Source organism: Nicotiana attenuata, chromosome 2 (assembly GCF_001879085.1).
Source record: "Nicotiana attenuata strain UT chromosome 2, NIATTr2, whole genome shotgun sequence".
Classification (NCBI taxonomy): Eukaryota; Viridiplantae; Streptophyta; class Magnoliopsida; order Solanales; family Solanaceae; genus Nicotiana; species Nicotiana attenuata.
This window is the reverse complement of record NC_031990.1, coordinates 23,929,145-23,945,311: the sequence shown is the minus strand read 5'-3', so window position 1 is coordinate 23,945,311 and position 16,167 is coordinate 23,929,145. Positions and strand designations below refer to the sequence as shown.

Sequence of the window (16,167 nt, the reverse complement as noted above, 5' to 3'; positions counted from 1 at the left end):
TATACATTCAACAAGCATAAACTATTATAACAAACTCACTGACACTATTTCATAAACTTTAATTACTATTTCTTACTAAACAATGATTGGACCAAGCATGACAGCAAATCGTATTTACATTCCTCAAAATAATAACTGGTAGAGCTTGGCTAAGCCCCAAGATTCAGTGAGTAGTATCACCAAGGGATAAAAAAGGCATGAGCCTGAAATATTTATGAAGGTCTAACTGGGAGTGAAGTTGAGAAGGTATGATTGTGTTTACGGTAGGAGGCTCGGTATCGGCTTCCTTAGTTTAACCCTTTTTAGAGGGTCACCACCGATTAGAAAACCAGAGTTTTCGTGGGCAGAAGAAATAGAAGACGTAGTGGTAAGAAAATATGAACTAGAAGGTTTTACGGAGAAAAGGAGGTTTTGCAGTAGGTTCTAAGGAAATTCAAAGAAGAAAGTTTGTAAAAGTTAAAAGGTAAAAGCGATGAGTAGCGGAGAAGTTTATAGGCGACATAACTTATGGTCATGATTACTTCAAAAGTTGGCAAAAATATTTGCCAAATCACAGGATAACGCGTGTTCGGCTCATTAAATGCAAGGAGACGTGTGTCCTTTCAAGTGTCAGAAACTGTTCCGAAACTTTCCCGCCAAGAAAAGGGACTTATGTACTTCCCGGTAACACAAATTTTGTCACCGGAAAGTACGGGGACTATCTGTATGGGATAAAATTGGTAAACGACAGGTGGATGCTCGACGAGCTGACACGTGGAAGTAAAGACAGATAAGATATAAGTAAGCAACTAGCTGGCACTGGTTACGAACATGTGACTGGTGCTGGGTAAGTTCCGAGTACAACAAAACTGAGGACGAAGATTTGAAAGGAAGACATCAGTTTGGAAATACAACATTCAATAAGCAGCCATTACAAAGAATCTTTTCATTAATTCTCAGTCGTTATTCAGCCATCAAAGAGGACTTTTATTCATATTAAAAGAGAGCTTGATTTGGGGATGTTGTCTCGCCGAATTGAGCTATAAATAGAAGAGTTCATATTCGTCGTAGGAAACGAAACATTCTATATACAAAAGAGGCAAAACTAGCTCTTACTCCATAATTCAATATTCTTTAGCCCATAGTAAGGCTTGTGTTTTCTTACAATTTATTCTTGTTAACTTATTTCTGTTCTTGATTATTTTATACTTTTGGATCAAATTAATTTACGTCTTTATAAATCACATTACAAATTCAACTGTATCGTTTTACGGGTAAATATTTTCTATTTAAAAATGTGAAAGGTTGCTTTTCTTTATGCCTTTTTTTTTTTTTTCTGAACCTGAAAGTGAATTACAAGCTACCAGTTCTCCTCTTCTCTATAGAATGTGAATTTTATTTCCACCGTTATCAAACAAAGCTCTGTAATCTTCTTTTCTAACATGGCACCTACAATATTTTGGCACACTTGGTTAGCAATAATTTGCATGTTCTTTTCTGGTTTCATAGTGTCATGTCATGAGACAAACAATCTTATTCTCAAAGACAATCCAAACCAAGTTTAATCTTCAAGCAATTTCTTGTTTGGAACAGCCTCTTCTTCTTACCAGGTTCTTCTCAAACTTCTTTTTCATTCAGTTTTTTCAATCTTTCTTGTTTTCTCCTCAGTATGAAGAATCTTTCCTCAGTGATGGAAAGGGCCTCAATAACTGGGACCTTTTTACCCATGTAGCTGGTGAACTTTTAGAATCTCAATTTCTTTCAATGTTCTCAACACGGATTTTATTTACTGCATTTTTACACTACCAAAAATTAGTACTTAAAGTAATTTATTATTTTTTGGTGTTGTTTGTAGGCCATATTAAGGATGGGAGCAACGGAGATGTTGCTGTTGATCACTACAATCGTTATTTGGTACTCCCTCCGGTCACTTTAGTCGTAGAATTTTCGCGTCCCTCGACAAATAATAAATAAAATATATAAATTTTATAATTTCAATAGCCTTTTTAAAAGTCTTGAAAAATAATTTGAATAATGAGCAGTTAATGATAAAAGTAAATGAGGACGAAAAATTAACTTTCTCTTGATTTAAAATATATTTTTAATATAATAAACAATTAAAAATGAACGAGGGAAGTACTTAATTTGATTGATTATTTCTCTTTTTTCTAAGCTTAAACAGTAATCTCTGCAAACATAGAAGCCGTGGTTGTTGATCGAAAATAGAGAATTAATTGTTCACAATTTTTTTTATCGGGCATCTCTTAAGAGTTGAGACTGAAAATTTTCACAATTTGCGAGGTCACAGAAATTTCGGGCATCTTGGTATTGATGAGGTTGTAATAATATCAAGTGTGTAGTGATGCAGACACGTAAGTTAAAGGACAACTACAATACTGACTCCGCCGTGGGAAGAGCCGCTTCCTTCTTGCTTGATAGAGGGGGGCTTCCATTCTTATGAGCCCCACAAGCAATTCTTTTAATACCCTAGATATTTGGTTTTGAGAAGAATAAGGGCTCGATAATGCTGCCACTTATATTTATTTGGTCAAGTTACAAAAATCAGTTTATTTTAAAAAATATTTATTTTTAAAGTGTATTTTTAAAAGTACTTTCAGTGAGAAGCAGTTTATGTTTGACTATTTTATTTGAAAAATATTTTTGAGCAGCAATTAGTATTTGACCAAGTTTTTAAAAACTGCTTCTAAGTGTATTTTTCTCAGAAGTGTTTTTCAAAAAAGTGCTTTTGGAGAGAAACTACTTTTTTCTGCTTATCCAAAATTGCTTCTGCTTGTCCTCAAAAGCACTTTTTTTCTCTAAAAGCTTGGCCAAACACAAATTTTTTTAAAAAAAACACTTTTTTTGTGTGGAAAATTAATGCTTTTGGCTTGGAAAATCTTGGCCAAACAGGCTATTATATTGTTACCTATTTGGCTTGTGAAAGTAGATATTAGATACTATGAGTCCGTTTGGATTAGCTGATTGTAAATAACTGATAAACTTGAAGTGCTGAAAAGTATTTTCAAGTACTGAAACTGATTTTTTAAATAAGTATTTACGTGTTAGGATAGACGTGCTGAAACTAATAGTAAACAGTTAATGTATTTAGTAGAAAAGTGCTGATAAGTTGTTCTTTTATTAAAATGATTAAAATACCCTTTAAAACTTTAGAGAAGATTTAAATTAAAAAGTTTATTTGTAAGTAAAGAATGAAAATGAATATGGAATGAAGAAAAAGGTAGAAAATTTATTTTGGGAAAATATTTTGTGAATTAAAAAATATTATTAAGGATAAACTAGTAAAAGCTTTAGTCAAACTAAAAGTGTTTATAAGCTGAAAAATCATAAGTTGAGGGTGACCAAATTATGACTTATGGCTGGTGTTAGCTTATAAGCACTTGACTTATAAGTAAATTAGATGTTTACCAAACGCATAAATAAATTAAAAGATACTTATAAATCAGTTTGACCAGCTTAATGCAACTTATTAAAGACCATTTGCTTTCTTTCACAAGCTACCGTTCGTTCATTTCATTGTCATAGGCCTCTTGGACCCTGAATAATGGCTTCTTAGCATTTTAAGGGATGATTCGAAATTTATATCTATACTAAGTTCGCGTCCTTTATTACAAAGGGTAGTAAAATAGTTAAGTGTAGTAATACTATGCACCAAGGAACTTAGAGCAACTCCAACCTTGTCCTATTTCCCCATTTTTGGAGACAAATATGGGGAAATTTTACTTCAATCCTCCCCCATTTTTGTCCCCAAAATGGGGAGTGAATAGCGTCTCCCCAAATTTGGGGACATACTATTCATCTCCCCATTTACTATTCCCATTAAAATATTCTTATTTTTATTATTTAATTTTTTAATTTATCCTTTTATATATACTTAATTATGTTTATATAATATATTTACCTAATTGATTTTTCATTTTTTTGATGTACAATTTTGAAAAATTAATTATCGTGCATCTATTTTTTTTTTATGTCAAATTGATAGTTAATTTTATTATGAGTTATAATTGTATGGAAAAGATATAACTAGGGGTGTTCATAAAAACCCGAAAAACCGAACCAAACCGAAAACCAAGCCAAACCGACCAAAAAAAACCGATACTTTTTGGTTTGGTTTGGTTTTGGTTTTGAATTTTAAAAACCGATCAAATTTGGTTTGGTTTTGGTTTTAATCTGAAAAAAACCGAACCAAACCGACTATAGGAGTAGCTATTTTAAATTTATTATTACATCTATATATATGTATATTGTTATACAAAGTTTCAAAAAATTTATGGTAAATGTTACTTAATAGTTTTCACTTTTAATATAGTTCTTACCTTTACATTTTAGTTTGATTGGTAGTTTTTGTTTAGTGTAAGAATCCAATTAGTGTTAAAAATAATAAATTTTTAATTGGGTCCTTAAATTATTCATCACTATTTAATTCAATTACCATCAATATATTTTGGTAAATAATAGATTTCTCAAAGGGCAATTGATTTGATAGTGTTACATTGAAAATGTGGTCGCCGGAATATGTGTTTGGTAGTGTATGTCTTATATTTAAGGAAACCCGACAAATAACCGAAAAAACCGAAAAAACCGACATAAACCGAATCGAGAAAAACCGACTTAATTGGTTTGGTTTGGTTCTAATATTTGAAAAACCGACTTATTTGATTTGGTTTCTTTTTAGGAAAAAACCGATCCAAACCGAACCATGAACACCCCTAGATATAACCATCACAAAAAATGAAAGGTTCAAATAAAAAATATTTGATGTTGCTAAAATTGAAATACATTAAAACTGAAAATACATTAAAACTGAAAATACATTAAAATTGAAAATATATTGAATTAAAATATATTAAAATTGAAACTACGTTAAATAACATAATAATTTAGTAGCGAGACATGTCGTTTTCAGGTATACTAAAATTATTATAGTACTGAGTGTATGGGGCAGATGACTGTTGTGGTTGTTGACTTCTTTTATACATTATTTGTTGTTCTTGCCGCAAATATTCACGACGAACTGGATCCAAAACAGAATCCACATCTATGGACATAATTTTACGATCATATTTCAATTCTTTTAGTCTTGTTTTTTCTCCTTCAATGTCATTTGTTTCTTTTTGTCTCTAGTTGCACTATCTCTCAGTTTCTTTTTGGATCTTGCATAAATAAAGCTTTTACTTGTGTAAGCTGCAATGTTTAAAAAAGATAAGGAAAACAATATATAAATATATACAAATAAATTATAAGTAACTACAAAATAAATACTCACAATGTCTTGCTCTGAAGCACCACTAGGACGTAACATTTCTAATGAAAGATAATAATATAATATATAAGAGAGAAGAATATAAAAAAATATTTTCTTTTGGGGAAAAAAATGAGGGAATGATTGGAGTAAGTTGTCCCCAAAATGGGGAAATTTCCATTTTGGAGACCAAAATGGGAGTAAAGGATGGAGATGCCCTTAGTAGGCGTTTGGACTATGGCCGTTCAAAACTGAACCGTAATCGTTTAACCGAAATGAACCGATTGCTTAATGGCTTATAAGTATCGAGTTATTGGAGTAATGGATAGTGAACGGATTGAGATTTTATAATTAATGGCTTAACGGTTTGGGGGCAGATTACTCAATTTTCTTACTCATTAAGAATTTTTAAATTTATACTTTTACCCGTATGTATATAAAGTACTATTAAAAGCCTAAATGGCCAAAATCCCTAATTTCTAATTCTCAATTGAATTCTGTCCGCAACAGAGAGCAAGAAGTCGACCAATCATCACTCATCTCTCCCAAGTCCTAAATCCCTAATCAAAATTTCTCTCAATCTGAGTCTACTCGTGCTCATATTTTTATTAAGAGTATTCAAAAAAATTGTTCCAGAGATTGTCCTGTGTACTCCATGACAAGTCTTCATTGAGTAATGTACTGATGATTATGAATGGTAAGTTGAAATGATAAAAGTCAGTAAACTATGCCGTCTGGCCATTTGGTATTCACAAGACTAGGATTGTTCAAAAACTTTCTATTTGGTTTAGCCAATAAACCGCCGGATAATTGCCCGATATCGTTAAGCCAAACTATTAAGCGTAATTATCCGCCCGATAAGCACCCCTAATTTGGACATAAGAATTATAATTTTTGGAAAAAAAAAATAGTATTTGGAGTTAAGTTGAAAAATGGTATTTGTAATTTGAAATTATGTTTGGACATGCGTTTCACTTGAAAAATTGTTGCAGTTTTGAGAGTGGGGAAAGAGAAATTTTCTATAAAATTTGAAAAAGTGGTTTTGAAAAACTCTTTTTTCGAAAAATTTCTAAAAACTTACAAATTTTTATGGACGAACACATTTTTGAAAGAAAAAAATGAAAAAAAAATTATGGACAAACGGAGCCTTAGAATCATGACTCCGACCCTACTTCTGCCTTTCCTTCCAAGACGTATAAGGGGGAAGCGGGTGTTTATCCTACCGGACGTGGAGTTAAGGTTAGTAAGGATCCGTTTGTCCACAGACATTTTTTCCCTTTTTTCGAATTTTTTCCTTCTTTCTTTGTAACTAGGATCTAAAACTCAAATTGGTTCTAAATTGTGGTTCCAGTCTGATCAACATCACATGACAACAGATAAGAACATGTGCTTTTGTGGGTAGTTTCAACGGGTAAGGTTCTTCGCTTTGCATCGAATTAAACCACATGCTCCACCGCTTGTGCGGGCCCCCGTCAATTACTTAGCGCGTTAGCTGCACTGTCGATACGCACAGCACCTAGTATCCATCGTTTACGGGGTTGAGGGGGATTTCAAGATAGAAAGACTGGGGAGTACAAAATTTGGTTTGCAAGATGTCAGGGAGTTGTGGAAGAGCATAAAATACTAGACCAATGCAGTGTATTTAGCAAAAATGTAGAAGTGTAAAGCATGAAATTGAAGAATTCTGATGTTTGGTAATAAAATAAAAACAGGAGGACGTCAAGCTCATGGCAGATATGGGTGTGAATAGCTATCGTTTCTCTATCTCATGGGCAAGAATTCTGCCCAGTAAGTTATAGCTGTCACTTCTCTCTTTCCTTCATATTCAACAAGTTAAACTCCTTATTGTTATTTGCATTGACTATTTTTTTCTTTGTTGATTGTAAATTTGACTCAAGAGGGAATATTTGGAGATGTTAATGTGGCCGGAATTGAGCACTATAATAAGCTCATTGATGCACTCATACAAAAAGGTCAGTTCTGCTTCTCTTGCTAACAGTTTTAAGCTATCGATAATCCAAAGTGTAGCCAAGTAAATTTTTGGGCTCAGGCGACTTACTTATGTGCTGTGAATTCAGGGATCCAACCGTTTGTCACATTAACACATTATGAGATACCACAAGAACTTGAGGACAGATATGGTGGTTGGCTAAGTTCACGAATACAGTAAGTAGCTGGTCCTATCTTATATTTAAAGTAGCTGTAGATTCATTAAAACCCCTATAATGATGAACAAGTTACACTCGTCTTGTTGGGATTGTATTTCAGGGATGATTTCAGCTATTTTGCAGATATAGGCTTCAAATATTTTGGAGACAGAGTCAAATACTGGGTTACCATGAATGAGCCTAACGTCATGGGTGACCGTGGCTATAGGACGGGGATTTACCCTCCAGCTCGATGCTCTGGTATATTTGGGAATTGTAGTGCTGGGGATTCAGAAAGGGAGCCGTTCATTGCAGCTCACAATATGATTCTATCTCATGCAGTTGGCTGTTAGCATTTACCGCACAAGATATCAGGTTCTTTCGATGGATCTATCCCCTTTCCCCCATCCCATGTCAACTCTTGACATGGCATGATGTTGCAGAATTAGTTCAATAAGGATTACCCCTTTAGTCCAACACTACTTTTTGGATCGTCTTTAGGAAGGGAAGGAACATTAGGGAAAACAAGATATCACCATAAGTTTCTAACTATTATGGGGGAAAACAGGAAAATGATATATTTAGAAGAATAGAAGTCGAATTTTCCTCCTCCTTTATGCTATCTATGAAATCACCATAATAGTACTAATCCCACTTCCTACATTTCAATCGACCCTGAAAATGTAAGTTCATTAGAAGACCAAAGAAATACCAGTAGCATAATCTGGTTTATGCTGGTTTTCAGAAAAGACAAGGCGGCATGATTGGAATTTCTTTCGATATCCAATGGTATGAACCTTACAGCAATTCCTCAGAAGACATAGCGGCAACTCAGAGAGCTCGATCATTCTACGTCAATTGGTAAGCCTTCTTTATCAGTAGGACAGTTTTAAAGAAATGGTAGAAATTCTGGGATCTAATCTGCCAGACTTTTCAGTGAATGATTTGAGCAAGTTGTGTTACGGCCTAGATTTCATTGGCATCAATTGTTAAATGGCTAGATATATCAAAGATTGCTTATATTCTGCCTGTGAACATGGAAAAACTTGGTCAGAGGGTTCCTATTTTGTTACTACAGAAAAAGACGGTGTCTACATTGGGCAACCTGTATGTTTTCTCGTCTTTAATACTTTAGTATTCCTCATCTTTTAACCCACTCTGCATACTATTACAGAATTACTAGCACTTCGTACATTGCTAAAATTCTTTCTTTTTTTCCAAACTTTTAAATGAATCAAACTGAAGTCGACTGGCTCTTTCTGTACCCACAGGGGATGAAAAAGACTGTGATGTACATGAAGGACAGATTCAATAATACTCCGATGGTTATCACCGAAAATGGTAAGATAAAAAATAAAAATAAAAACTCACATTCTTGTCAGTTAGAAGCGAGATGCAGTTTATCAACCAATAACTTGAAGGAGATGCAATTTGATCTGTTGAGATGCAACTAACGACATAATTGGAAATGTTGCAGGATTTATTGAGAATGAAATTCGGAATCCTTCAATAACGGATACCTTGAACGATGTTCATAGAGTGAACTACATAAATAGCTACTTAAATTCATTGGCAAATGCAATCAGGGAAGGTGCAGATGTAAGGGGGTACTTTGTTTGGTCCCTTCTCGACAACTTTGAGTGGCTAGAAGGATATAGCGTAAGATTTGGACTTCACTATGTCAACTTTACAAATCTCGAGAGAACTCCAAAATTATCAGCCACCAGGTATAAAGAGCTCATGTATAACTTTCACACACAGCTGGAAACACATACTGCCCAGAAATAGCGGAAGAAGACAATGCACATATGGAGGCTTGTAAAGAAGATTTTCATTTAGGTCTCTGTCGTTGGAGGGCAGCTGGAAATCAAACTATAACTGTTCAGCCTGATCCCTGCTTCATATTGCACAAGTTAAACTCAAGCTTAACCCTTGTATTCACTCCAATGGAACTGTAATCGCGTAAAGGAGATTTATTGATTTTGCAGAAATATTCTGTTGAAAGCTGAGTTCTCTCCATTATTTTCCCTTACTTCTGTTAGGATTCAACTTAATGTTCCAATATTCTACCAAATGGGTGTAAACTCCTACTTGTTTTCAAAGTTAAAACTCTTATAAATGAGCTCATGATTAAAAACTTCAGCAGATAGGATGTTAAAGTTATATATTCAACAAGCATATACTGTTATAACAAACTTACTGACACTGTTTCATAAACTTCAATTACTACTTCGTACTGAAGTCTGAACATTGATTGGATCAAGCATGACGGCAAATCGTATTTGCATTCCTCAAAATAAGAACTGGCTAAGCCTCAAGATTCAGTGAGTAGTATTACCAGTGAAGGATAAAAAGGGCATGAGCCTGCTATATTTATGACATGCTTTACTACTATAGTAAGATTCGCCGTTACACTGAGGGATTTTGAATATTTGTCAAGGGAAGACTAGCATATGTGCAAATCATTGCTTCAGAAACTGTGAGAGTAGGGCAACATGCAACGCACCTTCAATTAATGACCCAAATATGCTGGTGAATTCCTCTTCAACATCCTGATATTTCACCCACCAAATCATAGCTCAAGACTATTGCACAACTACACACTGTAATTCAGTAAGTGAGCCTTTTCCTTGCAGCTCATAGTATGATCCTAGCACCGGCAATTGCTGTGATATATAAAGAAGTGAAAATCAGCTATAAACACAAATAGAAAGTCTGTGTGGATGTCAAGATTTAAGAATTAAGATAGCACACTGTAGTCATTTAAGGAAAAACACCAAATGAAAGATGAACAATACTTCTACAGAAAAAGTGGCGTTGGTGTTTTTGTGTGTGTGTGTGTGGTGGGGGGTGGGGGGGGGGTTGTTCGGAAGCCTGGTTGGGGAGGCGGACGGATTAGTAGTAACTCAATTCTTTATCCAATAACTTTAGCATCGCAAGATTACAGCCTAGCCATGCATGTGTCATGCAAATGCATGAATTTTCACACCTGAGAAGTCAGCAAGCTAAAGAGGAAAATCCTACTAATATGTTCCTATTGCATGAGTCTATAATCTAAGATCTTGCCTCTCCCCTCAAACACCCCTCTTCTTTCTCTTCTAGCTTTCTCACAAGAGAGAGTGAAGCACAAGGTAGGGCTAAGGTATGTGTATCAGAGAGGAAGGGGAACTTCGCCTCAGCTGAGGGTCTATCGAAAACAACCTGTCTACCTGCACAAGGTAGGGGTAAGGTATGTGTACACACTACCCTCCCCAAACCCCACTTGTGGGATTACACTGGGTTTGTTGTGGAGAGGAAGGGGAACTTCAACAGGTCAGATGGCAGAGGTTGAATCTTACCAAAATCTAAAGCAAATTCATGGACCAGAAAAGTTCCCAAAACCCCTTAAGAGATAGAAGCTACTCTCTAGTTTACCATGGTTCTCAAATGAAACTTATGCTTTATAGTGATTGATAAATAAAGAAGCTCTTACCTTATGCGGAAGAAGTTTGTCCGTCCTGCCACGTTATTCTGATGAAGCAAGGATTAAACATTAGCACAAGCTTTTATCTACCTCCACCAGGGTGATCTGGCCTCATAACAATGCTCGCCGTCGTCCCATGAAATCTGGCATGCCTGAAGACCTATAGCAACACTAGGTTCCTTACCATGTTGTGCGATCCACTCATCTATTGCAAGTGATTTATCATTTTCATTTGTATATTTTTTTTTGTTCTTCCCAAGTGGGTTACTCCCAGGACTGACCATTTCAGCAATTGCAGCTGGCATATACATCGCGTCACCCACCACTGGTGCACTACAGGCAGCTAACTGTGCTCGAATCTGCAAATTATGACCATATATCATCAGAATCAGTGATTCCCAAGGCATAGATTATCAAAGAAACACCATTTTGAGAAAATCACTGCTTTGGTTCCCTTTCAAATCTTCATTGTTTCGAGATCACAAAAACCAGAGATGAACTTTTAACAATAACTATCATTCATAAACCAGTTTATGCATGATTAAATAGTTTAACCATGTTCTCTCTCTCTCTCTCTCTCACACACACACACAAAAAAAAAATATTAATGCAGACTCCTCTTTAGACCTGTAAACCAACGAGTATAATATACTTTTCTTACCAGGTAACCTGATTCGAGATATTAGGCCTTTTCACTGTCTAATACTTGCAGGAATACCTGATCATAAGCAGGTGAAAAAACTTGCACTTGCAATCACTCAACTTTGAAACATCAAACTTGAAAAATCCTTTGAACAGAAGGAACTAATACATGAGGGGAGCAGAAAAATGGAATTTAAATACCTGATGCGTCCGACCAGTGAGAAGGTTGATTTGGCACTCATATGCAAAGTCTTTTAAAGGCCATCCACAGTCCTCAATGTTGTATGTGCTCTCAATTTCACTCCTAGGCCAGGCTACCTTCTTGCATTCTAAAACCTCAAGTTGGCACAAATACCATCCTTTCACAAAATCTGCAAAGCATAGATGCCAGGGGAAAAATATGAGCACTATTTTGGAAAGAACACCCAACTCCTTATGGCAAACATTAGTATCATGGGTTGTTCCGGGATGGTGTGACATGGAGATGTACATATAACATATGATCCTTTCGATGGCAGCTGTTTTGGGCTGTAGAAAAGAGAAGATTGTGGATAGCCACTAGCATAGCAACATCTGATTAGTTATTTGGATTTGATACTTATTTTCCTCACCTTTCATCCACTTTAGAAATCTCAAGTATTAATATTATCAAGTTTTATCTAATTGTGATAAATCCCCCCCCCCCCCTCCTCCTCTCTCTCTCTATAAGCATGAGTAGTGTTGTCAAAGGCGCGCTTAAGCCCTGAAGTGAGGAGTAAAACATGTAGAGCTCTTCGCCTTGCTTAGCGGGCATTAGTACCGTCATCAAGGCTCTAAGGCATAATCCTCCTTTCCAATGAGCGTAATACTGAAGAGGCGACACTAAACAATTGATATTTCACTTTATCATTATTTTTCTTCAATTTTTTTGTCCATATTTGTTGTTCATGCTTTATCATTATTAGTCTTGGACTACACATACATATTTGTATGTTTTCTCCTTTGCGCCTTTCTTCATTAAAGCCCACGCTTTATTTTGCGTTTAAAGCCCCTACGGACCTTAGAGCTTTTTGCGCTTTTCTCCTTTGATAACACTCATGGCACTTTCAATCTTTAGTAGCTTGCTTGCTTACCTTCAGAAACAAGTCTTGGGGCCATATTAATAGGACGCATGTAGTGTGTAAGTATTCCGATCGGCACAGGAGCAGCAGCCAGCGCAAGATAAAGCTTTTTGACCTTCTTCTCCTGCCAGATAATAGATGAAGTTATTGAAAATGCCTAATGGTACACTCCACAAAGGACCTCCATGGGAAGGACACTTGAGGTTGTTATTCCCTAAATATCAAATCTTTTGTACAGGTGAGTCTCACCCTGATTTTTCCATGAAATACTGAACAGTACTCCTTGCTTCGAGCTAGCACAACGCTGCACAAATTAGAAATCATGACAGAATCCTTTTTTTTTTCCAATAACTAAGAAATCATGACATGCTATTTCACCTCTATGCTTGAACATTGAAAAAGAAATTTATGTATGATAAATACAGCCAAAATGATACCATCCTTCAGTGCAATTGTCAATCTGATGGGTAGTCTGCAGTGGAGCTGAAAATCCTAATGCTCTAGTAGCAAATGTAGCACAACTTTCTTCAATGTTATCTGTAGTTCCTCCTACCTGAGTTTTAAGTTGTCAGTATCCCAAAGAGTTAGCTCATTGGTAAAGGAAAAAGAACAATAATAACCTAGTACAACACAAAATTAGTAGTAAAAACTAAAAGCTGAAGATATAATGAGAGGCAGACCAATGTAAGTTAGAAATAATTTTCTTGACAGAAATGTCCATTAGCAAATATCAGGTATATAAGAATTTTGATCAACGGAGAAGAATATATTTAATTAAGTACTTTTACTCACAGATGTACCAGCAGGTTTGTCCAGAATCACATAGTCGTCGGTTACAGCAATAATACGAGATTTCCAGTCAATTTCATAGCACCTAATCATATCAAATTACAACATTACCTTCTCGCTAACAAAAAGTCATGAGCTAAAGTAAGAAGACAGTTCAGTAGTTACCTTGGAAAGCGTTTAGGGTGTACATGCACCCGCAAATAAGTTCCAGTTTCAACAATCTCATCAGCACGAGTTATACGGAAAGTCTTCTGAGCTTCACGTACAGTTTTTCCTTTGATTGAAGTTCGCTTTCTCAGAACTGATGGATCTGTAACTTCTTCATACACTTTAATTTGCTCAGCAGTGGCAGTCGGAGGTGGCTTAGGACATACAAGTGCATAATACACAGCCCCAAACTGTATAAGATCTTCCACATATCTTAATGATGAAAAACATTGGACAAGATATCACTTAACTGATCCAAGATAACTATCACTCAACTCATCAGTGATCACTCCTTGGGGTGTAATTAGATATTAGAATATGTAGGAACATAACAAGTTAAAGAAGAACAGGACACTAAAGAAAAGATAGAAATTTACAATGGAGGAAGATCCAAAGCTTTACTAATATAGTCTAGAACAGGCCCTTCTTTTGTGACGACAAGATGCTCGACTCTTGGTGGGCTATTCTGCAAGGGGCATGGCAGCAAGCGTCCATACATAAGATGGCTGAAAAGGTGAAATCAGAACAAATAGTTCAAAAAGATCAGTGTAACAAATCATAGGAATCAAATTGGACACTAGCCTTGCGAGGGTTGATGAAATCAGAGACATATCTCTGCCCCATCAAACAAAATTGTTAGTCGCATTTACAAATTTAAAATTACAGTTGCAATACACTATCAATTGAAGCTTCCTGCTCTTGTTTAACCTTTTTAATCTATGTAGCCAACAATTGAAGAATCCATTTTGCACCTAATGACCAGATATGACAAATTCGGGGCACACATACATGAGCAGCACTATTGCTGTCCACTCCACTGCTCCTATCAAGTGAAATCAACACATATGAAAAGGGGATGCAAAAGTTTCCTCATACAAATGCGTTTCCTGTTCAAGTTCTACAAATAAATCCGGATAAGAATATGTTTTGTGCATATAGTACAATTAGAACTTTTTCTTTAACTTTATATACCTAGTTAGCTGGTACACAAAGATTTGAAGAAAAAAAGTTTTGAATTGTTTTAAAATTACTCCACTACATCCAGAAGCTTAAGCTATTAGAGAGGATGTGAGACTAAGCTAATCAAGAACATTTTTTTATGCAATTAAATATAGCTTCCTACAGAGGTAGAGGACGGCCTAAGAAGTATTGGGGAGAGGTGATCAGGCAGGACATGGCGATGCTTCAGATTTTCGAGGACATGACCCTTGATAGTAAGCTGTGGAGGTCGAGTATTAGGGTTGTAGGTTAGGAGGTAGTTGAGTCTTTCCTTACTTCGTACCTTTGTGAGGTTGGTCTGGTAGGGTTTTTGTCGGAGTCAGTTAGTGGCAATGATGTGTCTTACTATTCTTTCGTTTTCCATAATGTCGGGTCTATGTCTTTTGCTTTGCATCTACTATCTCACTATCATGATGTTATTATACTGATATTATCTCTTTTTGCCTTCTTGAGCCAAGGGTCTTTCGGAAACAGCCTCTCTACTCCCTCGGGTAGGGGCAAGGTGTGCGTACACACTACCCTCTCCACTCTCCAGGCCCAACTAGTGGGATTTTACTGGATTGTCGTTGTTGTTGTAAATACAATGAACAAAATAGTCTAACTATGATAAATTAAAAGCAGAGCAGGACATTCTAACTTTTCCAGCAGTTTAACAAATACTAGAATGAAAAAACAAGAATTACCCATTTGAGGAAACAGTGTGAGAAGTTGAATTGACATCAGACAAAGCAGTGGACTGACACCTGAAGCCTCTGCTGCAAGAAGAAAAGACCAAGTCTTGGTAATGATTCTTGTTCTTGAGGAGGCGGCTACGACTTGAGGCTAATGTATGCAACAGAGTAACAGGGGAAACAAACCCATTTCGCCAATTGGGTGTCCATATTCGAGAAGCAATCAAACAGTTGGTGAATATTGGAGTTAAACTTGCAGTGGCAAATGTCATGGTCTTTGTGGTTCTTGGAGGGTTTATTAAGGTTGATAGGTGAGAGATAGCGAGAGAGAATTTTTAAGTATTTAACTGAAGTACAAGATTTTGAGACAAGTAGATTTGGAAATTGCCATTAGATCTTTGTATTTTTGGGAAATTATATCCAAATCCCTTAACTTTTCGTGATGCACAAAAAAGTACAAAAACTAGGAGCACAAGTTAAGATTGCAGCAACTTGCAAGCCTGGTGTTTGGGACTCTGTAGTTTTAGGTTAATTGCTAAAGTTAACCAGAATAGGAAAGTTTAATTTTGTGTAACAAGGGTTTCTCTTGCATGTGATTGTCAATTTCATATCTATTGGAGTACTCATTGGCATATAGCCTATAGTTTCCTAAGACATGAGCCTATAACAACTACTCGAATATAGAAAGAACGAGGCTCGAGCAAAATAAGGGTTTCTCTATATAAACTTCTTCATCGAGATCACCATTTAAGTCGCCTTAACATTCATTCGATGGATATTTAGATTATATATTGATGCCAAAGCAAATAATACTCTTATTGAGGTAATCATGGCCACAAGAGCATATGTGTCAAAATAATCTACTCTTACCTTTTGTCTAAATTCTTTGGCTACTAGTCTAGTTTTA

At 35.8% G+C, this 16,167-nt stretch overlaps 1 protein-coding gene and 1 pseudogene across 2 annotated transcripts; one reads left to right on the top strand and one right to left on the bottom strand.

The window, feature by feature from the left end:
- On the top strand, window positions 83-9,281 carry LOC109217514 (annotated as a pseudogene).
- On the bottom strand, window positions 9,550-15,596 carry LOC109205472 (RNA pseudouridine synthase 6, chloroplastic). 2 transcript variants are annotated; one of them, XM_019368189.1, is made up of 10 exons: window positions 15,273-15,596; window positions 13,968-14,096; window positions 13,549-13,803; window positions 13,387-13,468; window positions 13,032-13,147; window positions 12,844-12,898; window positions 12,607-12,718; window positions 11,696-11,865; window positions 10,862-11,211; window positions 9,550-10,055 (listed from the first exon to the last, which is right to left on the bottom strand). In XM_019368189.1, exons 1-9 carry the CDS (start codon window positions 15,530-15,532, stop codon window positions 10,939-10,941), a joined length of 1,452 nt encoding a protein of 483 aa, XP_019223734.1. In that variant the 5' UTR covers window positions 15,533-15,596; the 3' UTR covers window positions 9,550-10,055; window positions 10,862-10,938. The 2 variants fall into 2 exon arrangements, with proteins under 2 accessions (XP_019223734.1, XP_019223740.1); XM_019368195.1 differs by lacking the exons at window positions 9,550-10,055; window positions 10,862-11,211 and adding an exon at window positions 11,219-11,570.